The following is a 17,596-nucleotide window of genomic DNA, read 5'->3' on the forward strand; positions in this document are numbered from 1 at the left end:
GATCTAAAGTATTCAAGGACCTGATATGAAATTTACCATTTTGAGTGACTGTTGAAAAAAAAAAGTGAAAGGGTGCCGTGTCGCGGCACCAAACTTTAAATGTGACTAATTGCCTTCTAAGCCCTCCTTATTTATTATTATTTTTTATTCCCCTTCAACTCACTACATTGTGTTTAAACAAGCCCTCAACCTATTTTTGTAGTTAAATAAGCTCTTAACCTATTATTTTTATTCATAAAAACCCTTTATTTTAATATTAAAGTAAATATATTTTACCCAAAGTAAAGCTATTTAAAAATATATAAACTAAAATTAAGTCTGCTACCCTAGCACGATTGTGTCTGCCGCCTCTGGCACGCTTTTAGGTTTTCTTGTTTTTTTTTTTTTAGGTCTTCTTGTTTTGTCTTCTTTTCTTGATCCCTGCGCCTCTGTTTCTGGAAAAAATATGGAGAATGATTTAGCCAAATTATCAATTAATGAAGAGGAGGATGATGTTATCCAAATCCAAGAAAATCCTGGAACGGAAAGAACAGAAGAGTTTCTTCAATTGGTGGGGTGTTTTCTTACAGCAAGTATAATTCATTTTCCTGCTATGAAAAGTACTATGGCGAATCTGTGGCATCCTGTTCGTGGAGTTCGTATTCGAGATCTGGGGGAAAAAAGGTTTTTATTCCAATTTTTTCATTATATGGATCTTGAAAGGGTGTTGAAAGGCTCCCCATGGACATTCAACAATCATCTGTTAATTCTTTATAATTTAAGATGGGAGGATGATCCCATGAAGGTCCCTTTAGTATTGACCCCTTTTTGGGTTCAGATTCATGATGTTCCAATTGGTTTGTTTTCTGAAAATCTAGTAGCTAATCTGGGGAATTTTCTGGGAAATTTCATGGAATATGATGGGACTAATTTAGGGAAGGAAAACAGGAATTTTATAAGGATCAGGGTCCAAGTTGATATCAGACGTCCTCTGAAAAGAAAGAAGCTACTCGAATACAGGGGGAGAAAGTCCTATGTCCGGTTTATATATGAAAGATTGACACTTTTTTGTTTCTTTTGTGGAAAATTGGGTCACAATGATTCTTTTTGTGAGGTAAAAATGTTGATTGGAGTAGAAATCGCAGAAATGGGGTGGGATTTATCAATAAGAGCACAGTCCCGAAGAGCTCTATCCATGAATAGTGTCTGGCTACGAGAAGAGGGGGAAGGGGCTGTAGGTGGAATTCTGGAAGGAAATAGGGGTTGTGCAAGGGGACTACGAAGAATGGAACGCAATAAGAGTTATGGGAAGGCAGTAGATCCAATTCTGGGTTTTAATGTGGAAGGTGACACTTTGTGCGAAGATGAAAAGCAGGTTAACTCATTGATGGACCATGGCCAATATGCGATGGAACATGATTTGGAGGATGAAGCTTTAGTGGGAGAAGAAGGTAAAAAAAGAGCCAGAACGGAGAATGATGATTTACTACAGAATGAGGGGATTACCTCCCAAGTAAGAAGTATGAGATCGAGGGACCTTAACCAATTGATATCGGCGGCTGCCAAGAGGCAAGCCGACCGGGAATTATGAAAATCCTAAGTTGGAATGTCCGTGGATTGGGGAATTCAAGGACATTTAGAAGACTTCGGCACTCGCTGAAGACTTACGACCCCCAGATTGTCTTCTTTATGGAGACGAAAATTGGCAGAATTCAAATGAAGAAAGTTAGGCAAAGATGTGGTTTTGTGAATGGTATAGAGGTGGATCTAGAGGAGGGCTCTGTTTGGCTTGGAGGTGTGAGGTCAATATCACTCTGAAAAGCTTCTCTAAAAGACATATTGATGTGATAGTGCATGATAATGAAAGGGAGGTTATGTGGCGATTTACAGGATTTTATGGAACTCCGTATGCACGAGATAAAGAAGATTCATGGGCTATTTTGAAAAAACTTTATAATGGAGAGAATAATCCATGGTTAGTATGTTGAGATTTTAATGAAATCATGTATGGTTTTGAGAAGAAATGAGGTACACCCCGAGACGAGAGAAGGATGGAACAGTTCCGGAAATCATTGGAATTATGCCAACTGAATGATGTAGGATATGTGGGTAGATGGTTTACATGGGAACGAGGCAATCTACCATAGACAAATATACGAGAACGCTTGGAAAGAGGGGTAGCAAATACGGAGTGGATTTCGTTGTTCTCTAATATAAAAGTTCAGCATTTGGTGCACTCTTTTTCCGATCATTGTCCTCTCATTATTGATACAAAGAAGGAAATCAGACAGAGGAATGAAAAAAGTTTCAGAGTTGAAAACTGGTGGTTTTTGGAGGATTCATTTGTCGACACTGCCGAACATTTATGGAAGATGTCAACAAGTAATTTCCTACAGAAACTGGATTTCATAAAGAAGGGGCTGGAAGATTGGGCAGGAAAAATTTTAAAGAATAAAAAAGGGAAAAAGAATTATTTAACAGCAAAATTATCTGAATTACTTGAAGCTGAAAGGGATGATAGCGACATGGCAGAGTTTATTGATACGAAGATCCAGCTTAACTTGGAGATTGAGAAAGATGAAAGATATTGGGAGCAAAGGGCCAGATTGAATTGACTCAAATTAGGGGATAAAAACACTGCCTTTTTTCATAGCCAAGCAACTCAGAGGCGAAAGAAAAATATGATCAAGAGTTTGCAGTCCGAACATGATAGGGCCACGGAAAATCTACAAGAAATGGAAGAAATCTAGGTCTTACTTTCAGAATCTTTTTTCATCAGAGAATCAAGGAAATTGTGATTTCCTACTCTCGGGTATAAATCGTTGTATTAATGACGAGGATAATAAAAGGTTCACCGCACATTATACAAGGGAAGAAATTCGTGAGGCTCTTTTTGAAATGGGACCTACTAAGGCGCCAGGTGAAGATGGACTCCCAGCCATCTTTTATCAGAAATGCTGGCATTTTATTGGTGAGGATACAGTTTCATTTTGTCTTCTACTCTTAAACGGTGATATGGAGGTCAGTGTTATTAATTCAACTCATATTGTGCTCATTCCAAAAATTAATAATCCCAAAAGTATGCCATAGTTTAGGCCTATCAGTTTATGCAATGTTGTTTACAAAGTTATTGCGAAAACTATAGCGAACAGATTTAGAAGGGTGATTGATAAATGCATTGATAAGGCTCAAAGTGTTTTTTCCCGGGAAGATTAATCTCTGATAATGTCTTGCTTGCTTATGAGATACTGCATTCCTTAAAGCAAAAAAGAGTGGGGAAAAAAGGTTACATGGCAGTAAAACTGGATATGAGCAAGACTTAGATAGGGTGGAATGGATTTTTATCAAAAAGTTAATGTCTCGAATGGGATTCGCTCAAAGTTGGATTGACAATATTATGAAATGCTTGACTACTGTCTCATATAAGGTTGTGATCAATGGCAATGTTGGAATGAAATTCTATCCAGAAAGAGGACTGCGACAAGGGGACCCTTTGAGCCCATTTATTTTCCTTATATGTGGAGAAGGCCTTTCCAGTCTCATGAGAACAGCAGTAGAGGAAGGATTTTTAAAGGGTGTCAAAGTCAGTAGACGAGGTCCACAGATATTGCACTTATTATTTGCAGATGATTGTATCCTTTTTCGGGAAGCAACATGTAGAGGGGCTAATTCATTCAAGGCAATATTAAGCGAATATAGAAGGTGCTCGGGGCAATGTGTGAACTTTGAGAAATCAACCATCTATTTCAGCAAAAACACTTTTGAGGAGAAAAGAAGACGGGTCGTTAATTTGCTTAGAGTCCGAAGCTCAAATGAGCTTGAACGTTACCTTGGTTTGCCAAACATGGTGGGACGACAAAAGAAGGTTTCCTTTCAAGCATTGAAAGACAAAATAAAACAACGAATTGACAATTGGAGTATGAGATTTTTATCGCATGGTGGAAAAGAAGTGTTTATCAAAGCTGTTTTGCAAGCTATTCCGACTTACTCAATGGCTTGCTTCTTACTTCCGAAATCCTTATGTGACGAAATGGAAGGAATTATCGCGAGATTTTGGTGGAAAAAAGGTCAGGGAAAAGGGGGAATTCATTGGAGCTCGTGGAAGAATTTATGCAGTTTAAAAGAGAATGGAGGTTTAGGCTTTCGTAATCTCAGTCAATTCAATATTGCATTGCTTGCCAAACAGGGGTGGCGTCTTTTTAATTAACCGAATTCGCTTTTAGCCAGGGTTCTTAAAGCAAAGTATTATCCAAATTCGAATTTTCTAAGTGCAGAGTTGGGGAATTTACCTTCCCTTACCTGGAAGAATATCTGGGCTGCAAAGGGACTTCTCACTCAAGGCCTGTGTTGGAGAGTTGGGAAAGGAAACAAAATTTCTATTTGGAATGACCGGTGGATCCCGGGGATCGAACCTAGTATATGGCAGAACAGTAATCAAAATGGAGAGCTGGAAAATGTATCAGATCTAATTGATAGAATACATAAGACGTGAAAGTGGAGGTTGTTACTCATACCTTTCAACTGGACATTGCGCAAAGAATATTACAGATCCCACTTGCAACTACAGATAGTGAAGATTTGCTCGTTTGGAAAGGTGAACCGTCTGGAGAATTCTCAGTACGGAGTGCTTACAAACTATTACAAGATGCTAATCTGGACCCTAATAATATAGTACAGACCGAATTCAAAGATTTCTACAGAAAATTATGGCAATTACAACTTCCATCAAAAATTCTACTCTTGATCTGGAGGATTTCTTGGAACTACATTCCTACATTAGTCAATCTACGTTGCAAACGTTTAACCACAAGCGTGAGATGTCCTCGATGTGGTTCAGGGGAAGAAAACAGTTTCCACGTATTTTTGCAATGTCCTAAAAGCAATGAAGTTTGGCAAAACATTAATATGACTTGGGTTACACCATACAGAGATCAGAATACTAGAACATGGCTTACTTGGGTCTTCGAAAAAGGAACCAATGAGCAGTGTAAGGTGTTTTGTTGCGCCTTATGGGCAATATGGAACTCACGAAATCAATTGGTGCATGAGAGGAAGATTGTATCAGGAAGGGATCTTGTTCACAGAATAAAGGCTTATTTAGCTGAGATTGAAACAGTGGGAATGTAAAAACGTACCTTGAAGACTGTTGAAATTCAGAGACATTGGGAAGCGAGAACACAGGACACAATACACTTTGATGCAGCTTTTGATACTAACAGGTATAGATCGGCGTCGGGAGTTATTGTACGAGACTGGCGGGGAGAGTTAAGAGCCTTGAAAACAACCCTCCACTCCAATATTTCATCTCCGTTTCTTGCAGAAGCATATGCATGTGTACAAGCAGTAAAGTTAGGCTTAGCAATGGGTCTCCGATCAGTTACAATTATGGGAGATTCGAAGACGGCCATAAAGAAATGTCAAGCAAAAGGTATGGACAAGTCGATTATTGGAGCAGTCATCAGAGATATTTAGAAGCATAGTTCTCGAGTTCAAGAAATAATTTTTCAGTTTATTCAAAAACCAGAAAACTATCAAGCCCATAAACTAGCAAAAGAAACATTAGAAAAGGGGGAAGAGAGGAACCTGGTCGGAACCGAGAGGATCTGCAATGAAGAACTTCTGCAAGAGGAATGGGCAAGGAACCCGGGTTAAAGGGTTTTCAAAAGAAAAGAGATTTGAAAATGATAACAGATGGAAGAAAATCTTTTGGGAAACTGTTATCCTCAGAACAGATGTGACGATTCAGTATGGAAAAGTGGGATTTAATTGCGTCCAGCTGTTAGATTTGACTGGGTTTTATTTATTATTCTTTTATTTATTACTTTTGTTTTTTCATCTTCCGTTTTGCTTTTAGGATATGTCTTTTTTAGGCATACTTTGCAGCCCATTTCTGCTTTTGTTTTGGTTGTAATCCGTAGGAACATAACCCAAACATATTGGGTATTTCTTTGGTTTGATTTATAATAGCCCAGTTTGATTATTCAAAAAAAAAAAAAAACTAATTCGCATTTTATGTTTATGTGAATTTGATGGGAATAGTTTATTAAATAAAAATTTAAAATTTCTTGAGAGTGCTTAAATACATGATATTCTTAACTACTCTTTTGAAATTTTTGATTACTTTTTTAGGTTTAATGTTGATGTTAAAGTGTATATAATTTTTATTGCATCAACAAAAAATTAAGATAAGAGCTTGAAATTCAAAATATATTTACTTTAATATTAAAATAAAGGGCTTTTATGAGTAAAAAACATAGATTAAGAGCTTATTTAACCACAAAAATAGGTTGAGAGCTTGTTTAAACACAATGTAGTGAGTTGAAGGGGAATAAAAATAAAATAATAAATAAGGAGGACTTAGAAGGCAATTAGCCACATTTAAGCTTTGGTGCCGCCACTCAAAAGGGTAAATTTGCATGTCAAGTCCCTGAATACTTTGATCATTGCATGTCAGTCTGGTGTCGCCAATTTGACAGGTGGCACCAATAAAACCATACAATTTTGGTAAATAATCTTACGGGCATACCATTTTAGTTATTAATTTTATTTTTTATATTATTTAGGTGAAAAAGTCTTATTATGTGCATATATTTTTGGCTTAAACAATAAATGGTACTTAAATTATACTCATTTTCTCAAGTTAGTAGCTATACTTTTTTTTGTCACAAGTGGTACCTAAACTATACTGTTACCCAAAATAGTATCTAAACTATACCTGTTGCCTATATTACCTAGTGTCAAAAATAAAATCTCTTAACCAATTATTTTGTGACACACTAAAATAATTAATTGAAAATATAAAAATTTAAATATTATTTCCTTGAGTTTTTTTGAAAAAAAACTTACAAACATATGTTTTTTTTCTCTTTTGTTCTTCACCCAAGAACTCCGGTGATGAAAAATTCAAGAATCCTTAGAAAAACTTATTCAAACCCAGTTTTCGACAATAAAATCCAAATTTTGATAAGCTTATTTTTCTTTTTAAATCTCGATTTTGATTCCTCTCTCACCCAATCCAAAATCTATGTTTTATTTTTCTTAAAAATAACTTTTCCCGTTCTTTTTCAGATACTTCGCATAAAACAATTAATGCTGAATGAACTTCTATAATGAAAGAAACTAGATAAAACATAAAATCCAAATACAAAGAAGAAGCTGATTACGAAAAAAAAATAGTAAGAGGAGAAGAAAGAATCGTTGGGAGAGAGAGAGAGTGAAACAAATTTAAAAAATAATTTAATTAAAGAAAAATTATCTCGCACATTGCTTGTGGAATTTTTTAGATTCCACAAGCGAATTAAAGGTGTTAGATGTGTCTGGTAGGATATATTAAAAAATTAAAAAAAAACTCATCGAAATCTAGGTTTTATTGTCGAAAACTGGGTTCAAATGTGTTTCTCGACTAGTTCTTGAATTTTTTGTCACTAGAATTTTTAGGTGAAGAACAAAAAGAGATGAATATGTTTATAAAGGAAATAATATATAATCTTTTTGGATATTTTAGTTAAAAATTATCTCGTGTCACAAAATGATTGGTTAAGGGAATTTTTTTAACAACAGAGGTAAAATGGGTAAGGAGTATAGTTTAGGTACCACTTGTGATGACAAAAAATTCAAGTATCAACTTGGGAAGATAAGTATAGTTTAGTTATCATTTTGTGATTTAAGTATATATATTTTTATATAACAAATATAAAATAGCAAAACACACTTAAAACAGGTGAGTTAATAATATTTTCATCATTATCTAATTAAGTTAATATCCGTTTAACTCATGACACAAGTGAGTTAATAATATTTTATCATTATCCAATTGAGTTAATATCCGTTTAACTCATCACACAGGTGATTATCTCCCAAGGGAAATTCTGATCTCTTAAGCTTAAAACAACGAAAGCTTTAGTTTCTTACATAGGTCTAAAGTCTAAGCTAAAAGGTTGGACCACTGTTTTTTTTAAATCCACTTTAAAAGCCCTCCCAAAATGAAAGATTTCACTATTAGGCCCAATAACATAATTAACCATATACAGATGACTAAATTATTCGTGTAAGTAAGGTCTAATTATCTAAGAATTTGATATTTTCATTTTACTTAACAAAAATCAATTTGACTTCCTTTACAAAGATAAACAAGGGTATCGTAATAAAAAAATTTTAAAACTGTACGTGAATCAACCGAACTAAATTTCGAATTTCCCAAAACAAAACTTTAATATAAATTCATTTGAAAAAACAAACCTCAAAAGCTATAATAGAAAAAGATAAATTCAAGGATAAAATAATTTGGCAAAGAGGAGCTCATTCCAAGTATCTTGAAGGCCAGGCAAACACCAATGAGTACAATCCGCATAACTAATCGGATTAGCCAACTGCTCGGGCGTCAATGGATTCCATTGCTTTTTATAAATCGATGTGTGTGCATCTTTACGATAATTTGAGAGTTGAGTGATGTTAAGGAATGTGATGGGGTACTTTGATTTACTAAACACTTCTCCAATCACCTTCATTATACTTTTTCTACTATCTGAACCCCAATAGTTCGGATCTTCAATCATTGTTGTTTGATTATAACAGTTCTCACCAAGTTCACCTCCCCAATCTATGCCCCTGTCAAAAGAACGATCCAGCACAAATTAATTTAACAGAGAAAATTCGATAATCAAAACTTTAAATTATATACTCACTTTGCATGAGTAGGGGACATGCTAGTGAAAAAAACCCTAGTCTTCTTGCGATCCATATTTTTTCTCACCCATCTCAACATGCTTCTCATTCCCATTCCATAGGCTTCCTCAGTTGAAACCTTTATTATTTCTTTATTCTCCTCCTCAAACGATCCTTTCCTGTCCAAAAATATATATTTTTATTCGAAACATTTCTGATATTATATATATATTTAAATATATTAAAAAAATTAAATACACCCATATCCGACACCTACAAGACTTTCATCTCCAGGCCAGTCATCCACCACAAATAGGTATTGAAAACCAAGATATCAACCCCTTTCCAATTCTTGCCGTGCTTATTGATCGAACCTTTCCTCACTACTCTATCAGATATCCTATGAACAACCGCATTATCTGCGTTCGATTCAAGGAGAAATGGAGCCCAGTAGAATTCAATGCTCGTATTATAATCCTTAAAAAAGAAAAAAGGAGATTTTAACATTAAAAAAAATATTGATCATAAATTAAATTAAATTAAATTACGTACCCTGGCTTTGAAAACTGTGAGGGAACCATTTTTATGAGTTTTCATGGATTTCTGGTCATTAGGGATGAGTTTATGAAGAAGACATATCATTGATACGTATTGACCACGGTTCAATGAGTCACCAACAAACATCATTCTCTTCCCTCTTAGTGTTTCCAACATCAATGTCGCATTGAAGCTGTTCATTCCATAATAATTAGTATTCTATCACGTTATATATAGTCATAGATTAGAAATTAAATTGTATTTTGTTTATTATATTTTAAAAATAGATAAATTAGTCTTAGATCAAAGAATAAATTGGTTATTCTGTTAAAAATTTTTACATCATCTTAACATACATGGTCAATTTTTAATAATAGAAATGGATGAAATTTTTAATAGAATGATCATAATATATAAGGACTGATTTATCATGAATTTGACTCTTCATTATACTTTTACTGTGTATTATATAAAATAAAACATTAAAATATGATTAATTTGTTTTTACCTAGGAAGATCGCATCCACGAGGTTGCCATCGCCATTTCTGATAGTCTTTATCAGGCCTTCCATGTTCTTGACATGTCAACTGGGGTTGAATGTACGGACACTCCGATTCTTCATAGAGAGGCCGAGTTAACTCGTCCCTCACCCACCTCCCCCTGAATATATCACATCCTTCTTCGCCCTTCCCTATAGCGAATGCCAACTTCCCTCTTCTTTTCACTAACCCCAACAGCCCCAATTCCCAAGTCAAATCCAAACAACATAAAAATAAAAAACAGAGCTTGACTCGTTTGACTGAGTTGAGTTAACTCACCAGGTTTAGACATGGCTCGGCCTGGAATTGGTTCAAGTTGTCCAAGAGTGCACATGAAATCTTCTCCATAAAGAATAGAAACGAAAACAATGAAAGCTAACAACGTAAAGAGGTAAGGAGAGAGTCGAGCTTTTCTAAGAACAGCAGAGGAAGAAGACGACAATGGTGGTTTCATATCTTTGTTTCTTTAAAATTAAACCCAAAAATCTGTTTTTTTTTTACCTTAAATTTGTGTGGGAATTCTAATTATTTACAAGGGTTTAGGAATGTTGAGATTGGATTCAAGAATGAATATATAGAGAGAAGTATGCAAAGGTTTAATTCCACTACTGTTTCAACAATTGAATACTTTCACGTCTTCTCATTCTGAAATTATAATTTTATCATTTATAATACTAATAATTTTATTTAAGCATAAATTCGATATAAACCGAGAAAATAATATAATAATTATAATTATGTGTAGATAATATTATTAGCATTTATAAATATAATTTCTTTATTATTTTTGGTTACATAAAGTGTTTGTGTTATTTGCAGCTAGAAAATGATTGTTTAGCGCCTACATTAATCACACTTTATGATTTGTCTTAATATGTTCATTAATTATATTTTCATTAATTACTTACAAATGACAATATGTTCTGTAGATCTACTCAAGTGATACATTTTTCTCTTAAAGAAATAAAAAGAGTAGTAGTGGGCAGTAAATGGAGTGTAATGGAGAAGCTATAATTTTCCCTTGGCTTTTAAGCTAAGGATTGTCCCTAAATTGTAAAAGATGTCATATCATTATCCTACTTTATACACCTATAGTGACATGGACATGCAATTTCTGTCTTCATAATTATATTTAAAATTTTAGATAAATAATTAATTTTGTAAATATTTAAACATATATATATATATATGTCATGTTATTTTTAATGTTATATATTTAAATTATTTTTGCTATTGTATTTAATATTAAAAGAAAAAAATGAAGGTGATGGTGATGGTGATTTAATAAACTAAGGTTGCTTTGTTTTAAGAAATTTAGCATTTAGGTAAGGATTTGGTGACATTTTACATTACATTTTGTTGACTTTTTTTTATATGCTTTTACTCTAATGTCTAATCTTTAACAATAAAGCAGCAGTTAGCTGTTTTTAATTGTTGTACACCTTGGATGATGCAATGGATCACCTAAATCATTTCCATATATTTTTGTTTATATTAGATTCTACACCCCATAATTAAATAATGAATTAATAGTCTATTGAATTTTAGTTCGATTGGTATTAATATTGTTGTCAAATACGGAAGGACATGGATTCGAGTATGCTAAAACACATTTGTCCTATTATTTAAGGGTGGGAAAAGTCGTGTCAACAAATCTCTTGGTAAGTACCTGGGATTTAATATGAAGCATATTTCTTCTAAAAGCTCATTTTTTCAATCTACCATTAACAAGCTGAATATCAAGCTCTAAGGATGGAAGTCCAAATTGCTCTTTCCTGGTTGTAGGTTGACTATGATTTTCTCCATACTCTCAAATCTACCGGTCTTCAAATGATCCTACTTTAAAGCCCTTGAAAAGGTTTAATAACAAAAGTCTAGTGGAAACAAAAGGAAGGGGAGAGAAAGGTTCACTTTGTATTTGGGATTTGGTCTATACTCCTAAATGGAAAGGAGAACTTGACATTTAAAAATCGAAGGATTTTAATTAGGTTCTTTGAGCAAGACAGGCTTGGAGAATAGTTAATAATGAAGATCCTTTAAAAGAAACACTTTCATAAAAAAAATACTACAGAAATTATGCCTTCCTCAAGGTTAAAACTAAGCCAACTGACATCTGGATGCGGAAAAGCTTACTGCATGGTAGAGATCTTCTAGTAAAGGGATTAGATTGGCAAATTGGAGATGGCAGTAAACTTCTTTTTTTTTAAATGATAACATCATTCATGAGTTCCAGGTTTCAGGTGGTGGTAATGCCAACTGTTTAAAAGTTAATGACTGAAGAGAAAGGGGGGGGGGGGGCATGGAAAATGAATGAAGTTAACATACATTTAACTGAAGAATCTATGCAAGAGTTATTCAATAAAGGGTTCCCCATACTCGGAGGAGAGGATCAACTAATATGGAAACACAATCCTTTGGGATCCTTTTTTGTAAAGTCAAGACATGCTTCTATTGTCTTTGGAGATCATATTGACAAAATGCTAGCAATAGACAAGAATGGAACAAATCAACTTGGAGGAGGCTTTGGTCACGGAAGGTACCTTATAAAATTGTTTTCTTTCTTTGGAAACTATGCACTAGTAATCTGCCTTGTATGAAGGAATTTGCTATAAGAAAAGTTGTTCCTTTAATCTCATTTGTCTATAGAAAAAAAGGGTGCGTAGAATTTTAGCACTTATTCTATTGTTTTTTTAGAGTTTGTTTTTGAAAGTGTATGTAATAGCTCAATTTCGTCCGGCCTAAACAGAAACCAAAAAAATAAATAAACCAAATAAAAACCAAAAATAAAAAGTCCAAGTCCATTTACAAAAATAGCCCAAATACAAAAAAAAACCCTAAGGCCTGTAATCACTGAATTTTGCCCGGGTTGAATTTTGGGCCGGGTCAATCTCGTATGGGCCCAATGATCGGGCCCATTAGGATTTAATTTTAGAATTGTTTTAGCCCATTTTTAATGTTTGCTTTAAATATTAATAAAATAGTCATAATAAAATTTTGAAAAAATAAAAAATACAAAAAATAAAAATTACATTTTGACCCTTCTACTTTGTAAAATTTATATTTTGACCCCAAAATTTTCTTTAAATTACACTTTGACCCCTAATATTTCGTAAATTACAGTCAGGCCCCTAAACTTTCCAGAAATTACATTTTTGCCCTATATTTTCCTAGAATCGCATTTTTGCCCCAGAAATTTTGCACCCATTACGATTTAGTCCTTCTGGGCATGACAAGACTGCCCCCAACCAGCATTCTTGCGTGCCCCGCTCGCCACGCCTGCCACCCCAATGCATGGCCTCCCTCCTCCTCTGCCACCTGAAAAGAAAGAGAAAGAAACAAAAATTGATGGATTTAAAAAGAGGAATATGAGAGAAAGAGGGGGATTTTCGGATAGGAACCCCCCCCAAAAAAAAAAAAAGAAGCAGAGAAAACTCAAAAAAAAAAATAAAAACAGCAGTAAGTAAAAAGCCATCACCACCGCCGCACCACCACCGTCACCGTCACCACCTGAAAAGCCGCAATCAATCAAAAAGGAAAGCAAAGCAAAAAAAGTAGCAGCAAAAAAAAAAAAAACGAAAGAACAACTTCAAAAATCCGGCCGCTCCTTCGCCACCACCGTGCTCACCGCCGCGCCCTTGCATTCCCACCCCCGTCGCACCTACACAAGCAAGCAAAAAAAGAAAACAAAAAAACAGCAAGTAAAACGAGAAAGAAAACAGCAGCCCAAACAGTAAAGAAGAAAGAAAAGAAGAAAAGAAAGATAGGAAAAGGAAAAAGAAATAAAAAAAACAGCAGCCCATTTTTGGCAGTCCAGCAGCAGTCCAGCAGCAGTCCACCAGCAGCAGCCCACCAGCAGTGGCCCACCCTTGCAGCTCCAATCCAGCAGCAGGCCCAGCGCAGCAGTTCAGCAGATTCGGCCCATTTCAACAGCTCCAGTCCAGCAGGTTCAGCCCAACAGCAGCAGGCCACTGCCCAACAGGCCACTGCCCAGCCCAACGCCCAGCAGCTCCAGCAAGCCACCCATACAGCAGCCCAACAGTTCCAGCAGCCCAAGCCCACTAAGGCCCAATTCAAAGCAAAAAAAGAAAAGGCCTGTCCTTCAAGCCCACAACTTTGGGCTTTGGGTAATCTTTTTTTTTAATCCATTTTAATTTATTTAATTTATTTAAATGGTATTTTATTTAAATTAGCATTTTTTAATAGTTTTTTTTAGAAATATTATTATGTTATTTTATTTGCATGTTTAAAATAAAAATATATATTTTAATGCATAAGGCAACGAGCCGGTTTAGCATCGAGCCGTTGATTTCATCGCTATGTTGGGTGAATATTGATGGCTCGTGTTAAATACGGGACGCCCTTATAAAAATCGAAAATATTCAAAATTCCTCGTGTTTTAATAAAAATCCTCGTGTTTTATTAGAATCCCGATTAAATATTAATTTGATTTGTTTTGACACTAATTCGACGATTTCATCGCCATATCGGAGTGAATATCATCGATTCGTGTTAAATATGGTATTATTAAAAAAAATCGTGTTTCAAAAATTTTCATGTCTTCAAAATTTCTCATCTTTCAAAATAATAATAATAAAATTTCCCGTGTTTCAAAAAAATATATTCGTGTTTCTTTTTTTCAAAAAATTTCCCATGTTTCAAAAAAATATATTCGTGTTTCTTTTTTTTCAAAAAAAAATCTCGTGTTTCAAAATTTTCGTTTTTTAAAAGAGTTTTGTGTTTCTAAAATGCTTGTATTTAAAACAAAAAATTTTGTGTTTTCAAAAAAAAAAAAAAAAGAAAAAGTTGTTGTGCTTTAAAATTCTCGTGCTTTAATCGGATCACGGCTAATATTAAATTGAACTTGTATTTTTGAAAATTAAGACAACGCGCATTTTAACGAGATACCAATTTTGGGCGTCGCGAGGGTGCTAATACCTTCCTCGCGCGTAACCGACTCCCGAACCCTAATTTTCTCTGGATTTTCACGCAGACCTAAAATTACCTCTTTTTTAGGAAAATTTAAAAATAAATTTTTCTTCTAAAAAGAGAATTTATTAGGTGTCCGATCACACCTAGAAAAAAAGATCAGTGGCGACTCCCTTTTAAATAAATTGAAACTATGCTTTTAAATTTTCAATAATCACTTCAATTAGCGTCCGTACCCAAAATTTTTAGGTCGCTACAGCTGGCGACTCCACTGGGGACTTTTGAGAGTCGAGTCTGACGTTAAACGCGCGTTATCAAATTTTCAAAATTCTTGTTCAAATTAATTTTAATCGTGATCCTTGAATTTTATCTTCTTTTTTCAAAAAATCATACATCCGCATCCGGTTTTGAAATTAATATTTTCTAACTGTTTTACTTTCGTGTTTTTTTCACTTTAAGTTTTGTGGTTTTAGTTTGTTTTTTTAGTAAAATAAAATAAAAGGTTTGTGAGTTTCTCCCACACACCGTGCACTGCATTCTTGCATAACTTGAGCTCTCTACCCGGCTCTGCTCGCTTAAGTGGAAGTAAACGCTACGCCTTCGTGAGTTAACTCGTCCCTCCGACAAAGCTAGTGAAATACTTCCGGGTTACATATGACTTATGCTTTCGTGAGTTAACTTGTCCCTCCGCACAGGCATAAGTAAATGTAATCCCTCGAATTGAGCTCGCGAGCCCTGACGGGCGATAATCGAGGCTCCGTACTAGCCTTAGTAGGTGACAGTATGGACAATTCGAGTACCTTTCTAGAACCGAAACTACATATAGTGAACCGTATGAGCCACCCGAGTAGAGCCATGCCGAACCTCCGTCTATCGAATAGTCACCAAAATAAGTACACGGGAGAAACACCTCTTACCTTTTATTTCTTTTGCATTTACACTTATTTAATGAATTAAGTCTGTTTAATAAATTGGGCCGGATAGATTGTCTGATGATATGTGGGGTAGGTTTCTTGTAAAGCATATTGGGGCAAGAAAAAAGAAAAAATGTGGGCTTTTCCACCAAATTGCATGATTGAATAGCTTAATTCGTTAAATTTTCCATAGTCTTTATTTTTCTTCTTTCTTCTTTTATATCTGTTGTGATCTCTGACCAGGGTTATTTGTTTTTCATTTTATTTTTCATCATGCATCGTAGACATTTCATTAGGAAGGTGTTGGTTAAAGATTGGTTGCCAAAAACGGGTTTCTGATGGAGGAGTCAATTACACAAGTAACTGAGAAAAATGCCGTAGTTCGAGATTGGTCTTTGAGGACTCAGAAAGCGAAAGGGGATAGTTTAAAAGAAGGATACATCTCTGATCTTCCTGAGCATGTGACTTTGAATGCTCGTCAGAATGATCTCAAAGACTTGACTAGGATTTGGAAACAGTGGGACTCAGATACCAAAGGCATTTTCACTGAGAAGTATGGGGATATAGCTCACTTGATAGCAATTGATGTGAACGAGCAGTTGATCCAAGCCATGGTTCGATTCTGGGACCCAGCCTATCAATGTTTCACTTTCAATCAGGAAGATATGACTCGACCATAGAAGAGTATGCCGCTTTGCTTCAGATCGATAATGTGCAACTCAACAAGATATATGTGAAGGAGCCTAAACCAATAACCTTCAAGAAAAAGCTAATGAAGTTGACGGGATGACCGATACATGGGCTGAAAAAGATAAAGAAGAAGAATGAAGTCGGTTGTGTTCCGTGGTTTTCTCTTGGAGTTAGTTCGTAATCATCCGGATGTTTTGAAAAGAGTAGATTTGTTTGCCTTGGCCATTTACGGATGGTCGTCTTCCGAAGGTTCTTGGGCATATTGAAGTTGCGGTTGTGGATTTCTTCAAAAGTTGAAGCAAAGAGTCAACCCGGTCCCAACCATCTTGGTTGAGACTTTAGATCTCTAAATGCTTGTAGGAGAAAAGGGAAGGACGTTTTATTGGATGCGCCGATTCATTGAATGTTTGGATCTTTAGCCATTTTTGGAAGGTGGAGCGACGCCTTTCCACATGTTTTCAAAGACATTCGCCTGTTGGAAGCACACCTTGAAAAAGATTGGTCAAGGATGTCTTTGAACAACACTGGTCTCGCTTTTTGTAACCTCCGTGTCAAGATATAACTTGGAGAGCACCTTGGATTCGTCCCTCTGTCTTATTATACAAGTGTGGAAACCAAGACTGGATGCCTTTACTAGGATTATGGGGAGGAGTTGGATATGCTCCATTGTTGGTTCAAAGACAGTTCGCTTCGCGACAGTTTGTACCAGTTACCAATGGATTGGCACAATCGGAGTTTGCCTTTATGGGTGAGGGTTACATGAAAAAGGTTCGAGATACTGCGAATTCTTGGAGGCAAATCTACCTAATGGAATTAGCTCTCTATGTTGATACTATCACTGTAGACTATGACCTATGGAGGGAACGACGAGTGAAGAGTCAAGTAACCCCATCGATTGATGAAGCTTGCCAGAATCCGTTCTTAGAGAAAATTCCATCCGAGCTAGAAATTTCAAGACATGAATTTGAACGTGAAAAAGCCAAACTGTTGCGAGATATTAGTTCTCTCCAGAAGGAGAACTACCAGTTGAAGATTGATGTCAAAATTGAAAAATCCAAAACCGAAAAAGTCCAAAAAGATGTTGAAGTTACGAGAAAGGATTTAAGGGACCTTCATTTGGAAAACAAGAAATTAAGAGGCACTATAAGAAATAGTGGATTGGGCAAAGCATCAGCAGAATGGAAGGAGGAACTAAGCAATATCAAAGGTGGGATGGAATTCTGAAAGCCAAAGCGAAGAAAGAAGAGGAAAGAGTCAGACGTGCTATGATAGAGTTGAGGAAGAAGAGTGTTGAACACGAAGTCGTGGATCGCAGAACTAACAGCTAGTCAGTCTAAGCATCAAGA

At 35.4% G+C, this 17,596-nt stretch overlaps 1 protein-coding gene and 1 long non-coding RNA gene across 5 annotated transcripts; both read right to left on the reverse strand.

Moving 5' to 3' along the window:
- Nucleotides 1-303: 303 nt before the first annotated feature.
- LOC105772894 (uncharacterized) lies at nt 304-5,915 on the reverse strand. 4 transcript variants are annotated; one of them, XR_001126914.2, is made up of 4 exons: nt 4,935-5,377; nt 4,494-4,852; nt 4,279-4,391; nt 304-434 (listed from the first exon to the last, which is right to left on the reverse strand). It is a non-coding gene; the product is annotated as an uncharacterized LOC105772894 (long non-coding RNA). The 4 variants fall into 4 exon arrangements; XR_001126915.2 differs by having other exon boundaries at nt 4,269-4,391; XR_008196899.1 differs by lacking the exon at nt 304-434 and adding an exon at nt 5,563-5,915 and having other exon boundaries at nt 3,830-4,391; nt 4,935-5,292.
- A 2,231-nt stretch (nt 5,916-8,146) lies between these two features.
- LOC105772891 (protein trichome birefringence-like 33) lies at nt 8,147-10,304 on the reverse strand. The gene is made up of 6 exons (XM_012594379.2): nt 10,000-10,304; nt 9,689-9,905; nt 9,196-9,373; nt 8,921-9,120; nt 8,664-8,822; nt 8,147-8,586 (listed from the first exon to the last, which is right to left on the reverse strand). Exons 1-6 carry the CDS (start codon nt 10,172-10,174, stop codon nt 8,247-8,249), a joined length of 1,269 nt encoding a protein of 422 aa, XP_012449833.1. The 5' UTR covers nt 10,175-10,304; the 3' UTR covers nt 8,147-8,246.
- Between the last annotated feature and the right edge of the window lie 7,292 nt (nt 10,305-17,596).

The sequence above is a fragment of the Gossypium raimondii genome, chromosome 6, assembly GCF_025698545.1.
Source record: "Gossypium raimondii isolate GPD5lz chromosome 6, ASM2569854v1, whole genome shotgun sequence".
Taxonomy (NCBI): Eukaryota; Viridiplantae; Streptophyta; class Magnoliopsida; order Malvales; family Malvaceae; genus Gossypium; species Gossypium raimondii.